Source organism: Vombatus ursinus, unplaced genomic scaffold (genome assembly GCF_900497805.2).
Source record: "Vombatus ursinus unplaced genomic scaffold, bare-nosed wombat genome assembly UNPS02014832.1, whole genome shotgun sequence".
NCBI classification, from domain to species: Eukaryota; Metazoa; Chordata; class Mammalia; order Diprotodontia; family Vombatidae; genus Vombatus; species Vombatus ursinus.
The window spans coordinates 18,787,731-18,797,699 of NW_020954610.1; the positions used below are offsets into that span (position 1 = coordinate 18,787,731).

General features: G+C 38.0%; 1 protein-coding gene across 4 annotated transcripts in view; it reads right to left on the reverse strand.

The window, feature by feature from the left end:
- LOC114026076 (paralemmin-2-like) overlaps window positions 1-9,969 on the reverse strand; it is a 508,213-nt gene that overhangs the window by 392,419 nt on the left and 105,825 nt on the right. For all 4 annotated transcript variants that reach the window (XM_027839691.1, XM_027839690.1, XM_027839692.1 and 1 more), the window contains one exon: window positions 4,185-4,265. In XM_027839691.1, the coding sequence (XP_027695492.1) occupies window positions 4,185-4,265 (81 nt within the window). The remainder of the gene's footprint in view (window positions 1-4,184; window positions 4,266-9,969) is intronic.

Sequence of the window (9,969 nt, forward strand, 5' to 3'; positions counted from 1 at the left end):
CATTTGCCATTCCTTCTCCAGCTCATTTTATAGATGAGGAAACTTAGGCAAACAGGGTTGAGTGACTTGCCCAGGGTTACACAGCTAGTGTCTGATTTGAACTCAGGAAGATGAGTCTCCTTGACTCGAGGCTTGGCATTCTATCTACTGCATGACCTAGCCGTCCTGCCTTGAGGGTAGGGACTGTCTTCTGCCTTTTTGTATCCCCCTTGCTTACTACAATCCTGGTACATAGTAGGTGCTTAATAAGTGTTTCTTGATTGACAGACTGAAAGGAGTGGACCTTCTTTCTATCTCCATTTTTTTTGGAGTTCACTAATAATAATGGAATTCCCTCTTCTCTGCTAAGACCAGTCTTATTTAAAATATTTTGGATAGTTCAACTGGAATAAGGACTCAAAGCATTCTCTCTGAGTAAGTAGATGATACTAAGTTCTTCCAAGTAGCAAAATATCAAACCATTAGGGGAAAAGGGCATGAAAAACTATATGAAGTAGCAGAAAAGTCCAGCTGAACTTCAATAAGGGTAGAGAAGATGTAACTTTTGGTAGGAAATAGTTTAGATTATTCTTACAACTCAAGATGGGAAAAGAAAAGAGCTACCATGTGTGGACTGTTCCATGAAGACAATGAAATGATGTGCCACTATTGCTTAAAGGACCAACAAAATGCTTGATATTGTCAGGAGTTCTAGAAACAAACTAAATAACAATAAAAAAGTTTGCAAAGTACACTTTTCTTATGTTCAATCCAATTCTCCAAACAAACCAAGAATACCAGAGATACCATGGTATCTCTGTGTCTAGAAACTAATCGTACTCCTCTCATTCTTTCTCAGCATAGAAAGGAAAAAAAAAAGACATTTGCATTTTTTTCAAGTAAAGGTCTTGAATTTCTGTGTTTCTTATATTTTTGTTCTCTTATAGGGAAACAAAAGCAAAAGATGTGGACCAAAGTTTAAGACTGGGCTCTGACTAGCAAGCTATGTGATGTTGGTCAGCTCACTTGCCCTTGCTAAGTGTGTTTAGGCTTTCTTTAAGAAGAGAGTAGTGTTCTTAGTCATGCTTTTGCTGCTCAGGAATCTTGGGAAGATACAAGTGATTCCATTCTTTGTTATATTTTTTAAAATTCTGGAGAATGGGAGTTGTGCATACATTGCACACAATATAGGTAAATATCTTGATTTTCAAAACAAGAAAATAGATTCTTAAAACTATGGGTTTGAAAGGGGTAGGGATAGGAGAACGGAACTGTGATTTCATTGTTGTTGAGTCATTTTTCAGTCACATCCAACTCTTTTGGGGTTTTCTTGGCAAAGATACTGGAGTGGTTTGCCATTTCCTTCTCCAGGTCATTTTACAGATGAGGAAATTGAGGCAAACAGGGCTGAGTGGTCAGGGTCACACACCTATTAAGTATCTGAGTCTGGATTCGAACTCACAAAGAGGAATCTTCTGACTCCAGGCCTGGCACTCTATCCACTACACCACCAAGCTGCCCCATGATTTCATTAGTAGAGGGTATTTCTGTGGGAGAAAATTCCTTCTATCAATGCAAGTGTGCACCTACAATCTTGAAGAATTGCTAGAGCACTGAAGGGATAATGATTTGGCTAGAGTCACTCAGCCAGGATATGTCTGAAGCCCAGGTCTTCTAGATTCCAAAGTTAGCTTTCTATCTATTTTTTTATGCTGCCGCCAATACTTGTGAGCTTGAATGAAATTCCTGGCAACATTTTAGACCTTATTTTTAAAGCACAGTTTGATGATCAGCTCTTCAAGAATAGGTCATGGTCCATTAACCTCACTTATTTTTTTGGACAGGTACAAGCCTGGTAAATTGAAGGAATGGTATAGAAATAGCACATCTAATTTTTATCAAAATATTTGACAAGGTCTTTCCTTATATCCTTATGGATATGATGAAGCAACAAGAGCTTTATGTTAATACAGTAGGCAGACTTGAGTTGAATGGCTGAATCTTAACCACAGTGATTAATGGACTGTTATCACATTGCAGGTAGATTTAGAGTGGAGTGTCCAAGGGCTAACCATGTTAGCATGTTGTACATGTAAAGGAGCACATGTAAAAAATACCTGAGAATGGAAGTCAAAGAAACTCCTGAAATTTTAGGCTATATTAATAGTGTCCAGAGTAAGGAAAGGGATACTGCCACTCCATTCAGATTGCATTTGGAATAATTAGAAAGGATGTTGAGACCATCCAATGAGCTCAGAGGATGGGATATAAAACTAGGATATTTAGCCTAGAGAATACTCGACGGAGAGGGACAGACACAATCTCTGTTTTTATATGGAAAATGGAAGCCATAAGTGAAAGTTGATAAGAGGCAAATTTTGGCTGAAAATAAGAAAAAACTTCCTAACAATTTCAGCTGTCCAAAAGTAAAAGGAGCTGATTTGGGAGGTAGCAGGTTACCCTTCACTAAAATTTAGTTGGATGGTCACTTTTCTGATGTTATAGAGTAGACATTGAACCTCTGAGTAATTCTGTAATTCTAAAGCACGGTAACTTTCTCAAAAGAAAGGTTTTGTAAAAGGATGACTTGCTGAAAGAGAATTGTTCTTGAGTTGTTTTCAATTGTGTGATTCTTCATGACCCCTTTTGGGGTTTTCTTGGCAAAGATACTAGAGAGGTTTACCATTTCCTTCTCCAGCTCATTTTACAGATGAGGAAACTGAGGCAAACAGGGTGAAGTGATTTGCCCAGGGTCATGCAGCTAGTAAGTGTCTGAGACTGGATTTGAACTCACAAATAGGAGTCTTCCTGACTCCAGGCCTGGTGTTCTATCCCCTGGACTGCCATATGTTATTCTCCTTTTATCATATCTTCTTTGTGCATTTTTTTAAAAAAAATCTCTGGCTCAGTTTTTAATAATGCACAGGAGTGAATAACCACGCTAGACAGAAATATTTACATAGAATTTCTCAACTCAGTAATTAGCTTGTCAAAATTCCCAAATTAAACACAACCTTCTTTTTAGGGGGCAGATAAAAAAGAGAGGAAAAGAGGCAAAACCCTGTTAAATGTACCCACATAGAGAAATATTCTACAAATCAATACTAACTCCCCTGTCATTATCACATCCAAAAATACTTATTCAACAAAATTTAACACAAATTTTTTTTATTAATTGTCTCCTATTTACAATACAGTGTTCCGGGGGTGCTGTGGGAAATAGATAAATAAGACATGGTCCATTACAGATGATGCCATTTTGCACATCTGACATGGCAATAACTTGGGGCGAATAGTAGAAACATTCGCTAAAGAACCAATTGCAGTCTCAGTGAAATGGCAACTCATGCTGCTCCATAGGAATGCAGTTGCTTTATTCTCTGATAATGCAGGAGGCAACATTCTGTCACCAGTAGGTTCTAGGGGACAGTGGCAGAGCTTTAGCCTAGGCTGTAATCAATTACAGTGCTCAAATGTATTATGTTAGAAAAATGCGTTCTGCCTTTCCCCACCCTCACCCCCTTTTTTTGACTGAATGATGCAAGAGAGAGAAAAATGTATTTTGGGTACCAGTGAAATCTGTAACACACCACCAATCCAGCCTCTGTTAAGCTACATTTTATCATATAAAATGATCACACTCAATTGAGAAACAGATAAAAGGCATTAACATGAAATGACCAGAAGTAATCTTCTGTATTCTGTAACTTTCCCTTTATGAGATCAAGAAGTTATTTATTCAAAGTGCCTCTTTAAAACAAAACGTTATTATGCTAGATGTATTTGTAGGCATATTTCAACAAACCCACACAGACACATTCATTGAAAGTATAAACATATGGATGGTGTCTCATTGGAACTATATGCTCTCCATATGTAGTATGCCTATCTAATACCTCTGTTTAACAATTGTACTTTGCATGCATAAAGCCAAATTAGAAATCCTCCCCGCCCTATCCACATGCACAGTGTCATCTCTTCATCCTTGCTGAAACCCAAATGTTCCTCTAACAATGCACTCACTACATTTGAGAAACACCCAAGAAAAAGCCAAGTGGTGATTTTATAATTAACTCAACGCAGCTTTGTCCCTGAAATCCCCTTCATGTCAGTGCAGGCTCATCCTGGCTTTTTGAATGTGTGATCTGCATGTCTAATAATGAATAGATTTCGCCAGCTTTTGCTTCCTGGCATCAGCCTCTTACCTTGGAATGCTGCAGCTGAAGGATCTGTTCCTCAAGCTGCTGCCTCTTGCCTTCTATTTCAGTCTGTCTTTTTCTTTTTTCCTTTAAAAATAAAGTGAGAGTGGCTGTAAGACCAAGTAGGTGTTGGTTCCAGGGATTTTAAAATAGCAAAAAGAAACAGAGGCAGAGAGCATCTGTACACATGCTTCCAGGGATGCTAGGCACATATGCAATGTCACCTGCATATGTCTGCAAGCATGTTGCAAATAGCAGTGTTCTCCGAAAGTGTCTGCTGTGGGTTAGCTACTTCTTCAGCAAGTAGGAGGAAATCTCCTCACTCAGCCTTAGATCAAGAAGCCTCGATTTAATCCAGGGCAAAAGGGGAGACTCTTACCCCACCCAATCCACTCCGCTAGTCATGCTCTGAGTCTTCTGTTAACGATACTGAACAGTGGATTTATTCAATGAAAACTAATAAAAGACAAGGGTTCTTGCAGATTTCAAATACGATGGATAAAAAAATGGAAAATTCCATGGTTAAGGCTCTGTTCAGGCAAGATAATCCTCACATTTATAGAAGCCCAATCCCTCTCCCAATAAAGTAAAATTAATTGTAGTGGGCAAAACTACTGAAAATATTTACCAACTAAGGAACCACTACCAGACAGATGACAGAGTAGCGTTTGATAACTCGAGTCTTTGAGGATCGTACTGAATAAAGGAACTCCAGGTTCCAACCATTAGTCTAGGTTCCAACTACTAAAAAAAAAAAAAAAACCACAAAAAAAACCCACCAAACAACTTTGTAAGTAATGCTAGTGTGGCCCTGTAGAGAGAAATGTAGTCTGGGAGTCAAGACAACTTGGGTTCAAGTTGGCTATGCTGTGACGTTAGGCAAGCCTCTCAATGCCTTGAGCATCTCTGTAAGCCTAAAATACCTTATAGAGTAGTTGCTGACCTGCATTGATAAACGGAGTCTACTCACTAGAATTTCCTTATTCCAATGAAATCACAGGTCCAATCCAAAAAATCCAGAAATTCTGGCTATCTCTCCTAAGGGCAGCTAGGTAGCAGAGTGGATAGAGCACTGGGCTTAGAATCAAGAAGACTCATCCTCATGAGTTCAAATCCAACTTCAGATACTTACTAGCTGTGTGACCCTGGGCAAGTCACTTAACCCTGTTTGCCTCAGTTTCCTCATCTGTAAAATGAGCTGGAGAAGGGAATGGCAAAACCACTCTAGCATCTTTGCCAAGAAAACCCTAAAATGGGGTCACAAGGAGTCAGACATGATTGAAAGGACCCAACAACAACAAAACACCTCTCCTAAATCCTATAGCAATAGCTGGTATGGAGGTGAACCTAGGTTTGTAAAAAGCATGCTTACAAGCTCTAAGACATCTTTAAAAGTTTAACAAATCTTTCATATTTTTTGAATGAGCAAGTATTTACTTTCTCTTCCACCTCCTCCTTAGGGGAAAAGAAAAGAAAGGGCAACAAACCCTTCTAACAAATATGAACAATCAAGCAAAACAAATTTCCACATAGCCAAGTTCAAAAATTTCTATCTCATTCTGCACCATGAGTCCATGTCTTTGTCAGGAGGGGAGCGGCATGCTTTATCAGTGGTCATCTGGTATTGTGATGGGTCACTGCAACTGATCAGAATTCTTAAGTTTTTCAATATCATTTTACAGGGTTGTTATCTTCCAAATTTGTTCTACATCAGTTCATTTGAGTCTTCCCAGGTTTCTCTGAAACCATCCTTTTCATCATTTCTTATAGCAGAATTAATATTCCACTACATTCATAGACCACATGTTCTTTGACCATCCCCCAACTGATGGGCACCCCCTGAGTTTCTGGTTCTTTCCCACTACAAAAAGAGCTGCCAAAAATATTTTTGTACATATAGGTCCTTTGCCCCTTTCTTTGATCTCTTTGGAATAAAGAATGAGTAATGACATTGCTGGATGAAAGTATATGCATAGTTTAGTGATTTGAGGGGCAAACTTCCAAATAGTTTTCCAGAATGGTTAGACTATTTCCTTTTTTTGTCAACTTTGCCAGTCTAATGCATGTGAGGTCCTTTGAAGTTTAAAAGGCTCAGTGTATGGGCTTGGTGAGTGTGATCTAAAAAATAGCCTAGTTAAGTTTGAAAAGGCTAATAACCAGAAGGCTTATTATATTATAGGGTGATTTTTTTTTTTTTTTTGCTATAGTTACTCATTAAAGAAGTACTGAGTGGTCATAACTTGAACTGGTATAAGGAATACACACAGTGGTCAAATCATGTAATATTTGAAAAGATGCTTTGTTTTACGTATCTTGGAAATTTTAAAATATGCTTCATAGAAAAATCATCTAATCATCAAAATACATACAACTTCTCTACTACTTCAATTGAAATGATTAAAATAAGAATTTGAGTTGAACCAATTTAAAAATGGAATGGGCTTCATTTTGCTGTAGTTCCGGTTTGGTTTCCAATACTGCTCACTGCACTGCAGTAATATCTTTCTTTATTCACACAAGGTGACACACTGAAACTTCAGATTAAGGCAATTTACTACCACATTAGATTTTCTGGCTAATAAAGTGGAAGTCCTGCCACTCAAGGACCCTCCCAAACAGATTTTCACCAATGATGTTATGCTGTTGAGAACATTAGAATTCTACAATCTCTCAAAAAACTGAAGTTGTGAATGATCTAAAGGGCCATGATGAGATATATGGTAGGAAAAAGTAGTTTTCAGCTTATTTCCAATTATTACTTATGTGAGAAGAGTGGCATAAAAATCACCAAGGAAATTTACGATTGGAAAGGAGGTGGACAAGTCATGTTGAGAACGAGGGATGTTGAATGGATAACTTTAGTGTTAACACTGATGTCCAGCTTTTGTGTCAGAGTGGGGAGAAGAGAATAAGCTTTTATTAAGTGGCTACTATGTTGCTAAGTGCTGTGTAAAGTTCTTTATAAATATTATCTCATTTGATTAGAGGCAGAACTTGAACTCAGAACTTCCTGACTCCAAGACCTTATTCTATCTATTACTAAGTCTCTACTAACATACATACCATTGACAGAAGCTGGGAGATCAAGACGGGAAACCAATTAAGGGGAACATAATTTTCATTTTAGGTACCTCAATCTTTTTTTTTGTTTTTAGGCAATCGGGGTCAAGTGACTTGCTGAGGTCACATTTGAACTTAGGTCCTCCTGATTTCAAGGGCTGGTGCTTAATCCACTGTACCACCCAGCTGCCCCTAAGTACCTCAATCTTGAGGTCATGGAGGGACACTTCGACAGTAAAGTCCAGTAGGCTGCTTGGAGATAAGATGTTAAAGTTTAAGGGAGAGGTCGGTTTTGTCAAATTGTCAGGAGAATTGTCAGTTATTTCCCTTTAGGTGATAGTTAAAGTTGATTTTATGCAAGGGGAAGAAGAGAGGGGAGATAAATACCTTGCCAGATTTTAGAATTCAGTCTGTAGAGCATGAAGAGTCTAAACATAACACTTTTGGAGATAGTATCTTAACACCTCTGTCAGAAATGTTTTGAGTGATGTTCACAGCTAATGCTGACTATCTCACTTTGTAATTATTATATGGCATAGTAGAAAGAGGAATGAATTTGGTACTAGTATACTTGGGTTCACATCTTTGCTGTTCCTTATGACTGTGTGACTTTGGGTAAGTTGTTTAAACTTTCCAGGCTTTGGTTTCCTCATTTGAAAAATTCGGAAGACAAACTCTATGGTCTCTTCCAGTTTTAAATCCAGGCTCCCATGATCCCAATACTGTATCTGTCTTAGGGTTAATCCAGTTTAATCCTACGTATACCGAAAGTCCAATAACTCTTTTGTTTTACATAAAGTAGAAATTCCACAAGAGCTTCAATGTCAATTTCAATTGACACTAAAAAAAAAGTTAACAAGAATTTTATTTAAAATGGCCCAGATTTACCTATTAGAGGAATTCAGTGTGATTCTAACCTGATTGTGGTTAGAGAAAGGGTAAGGTTATTTAGATTGGATGTACTGGTTCTATGCCTCAGCCTACTGTATCTTTCCAACAAGTCAGAAGTCATGTCCTCTTGGAACTCTGGTAGATCAGACCACTTCCACAAAAGAGACAAGCCATATTCTCATGTTGCCAAGTTGCTAGGCAGAATTTCCTGCTCCATTACCCTCACTGTCAAAGTACTTGAAAAAGCTCAAGTTACTCAACAGGCCACTGGGCAAATGTTCAGTTGTTCCCCAGGGGCAAGTCTAACACTGGTAAAGAGCCCAACTACCAGAAAATATTAATAGGAAAAACATTTTTTGAAACAAGGTCTTTCTGACTCTGAGGTCAGCTCTCTAGCTACTACATCAGAATATTTTTCAGGAAAAGCTTAGGAAGAAAATGGAAACCTATAAAGTACAGTGTATTTTAATGGAAATGATGATTGGATTAAAAATGAGGAGAGTCTCATTCTAACCCCTGCCACTTGTTAATACAAGCCCAGGAAATGACTTCCCTTTTCTAGATTTCATTTTCTTCAGCTACCTGTGTGACCTTGTGCAAATCACTTAATTTCCATGGACCTCAATTTCCTCTTCCAGCTCTAAATCTAAATCTAACCTTCCTATACCTTGGTCTCCTCATCTAGGCAGGTAGGTAACAAAGTGGTCAAAGCAGGCCTGCACAACCTGCTTCCTGACAAAGGATTTCAGGCAGCCTGAGAGAAAACGTAGAGGTTTCCTCCAGGTCCCAAGCTATGTAGGCCTGGGCTGAATACTGGGATTTGGAGTAAGGAAGATCTGAGTATGGATCCTACTTCAGACACTTACCTCACTAGCCCTCAGCTTCCTCATTTGTAAAATGAAGATAAGAATACTTCACAGGGTTGTTGTGAGGATCAAATGAGGTAATATATGTAAAGCGCTTTGCAAATCTTTAAAAAAAAATTTTTTTTACATTTTTATTTAAAGCTTTGAGTTTTAAATTCTATCCCTTCCTCTCTCCCTTCCCTCCTCCTCCGAGACAGTAAACAATCAGACATAGGTTATATATGTGCAATTATATATAACATTTCCATATTAGTCATTTTGTATAAGAATACTCAAATAAAAAAAATGAAAGAAAGAAAGTGAAAAATAGCATGCTTGAGCCTGTATTCAATCAGTATCAGTTCTTTCTCTGGAGGTGGTTAGTATGCTTCATCCTTAGTGCGTTGGGATTGTCTTGGATCATTATATTGCTGAGAATAGCTAAGTCATTCACAGTTCTTCATAGAACAATATTGCTGTTACTATGTACAATGTTCTCTTCGTTCTGTTCACTTCACTATGCATCAGTACTTGTAAGTCTTTCCAGGTTTTTCTGAAATCATCCTGCTTGTCATTTCTTACAGCACAAGAATATTCCATTACAATCATATACCACAGCTTGTTTAGCCATTCCCCAATTGATGGGCATCCGTTTGATTTCTTATTCTTAGCCACCACAAAAAGAACTGCTATAAATATTCTTGTACAAATAGATCCTTTTCCCTTTTTTTGGATGTCTTGGGATATAGATCTAGCAGTAGCATTGCTGGATCAAAGGGTTTTTATAGCTTTTTAATATAGTTTTACAGCCCTTTGGGCATAGTTCCAAATTGTTCTCCAGAATGGTTGGATCAGTTCACAACTCCACCAACACTGCACTAATGTCCCAGTTTTCTCATCCCCCCCAATATCCATCATTTTCCTTTTTTTGTCATATTAGCCACTCTAATAGGTGTGAGGTGGTACCTCAGAGTTGTTTTAATTTGCATTTCTCT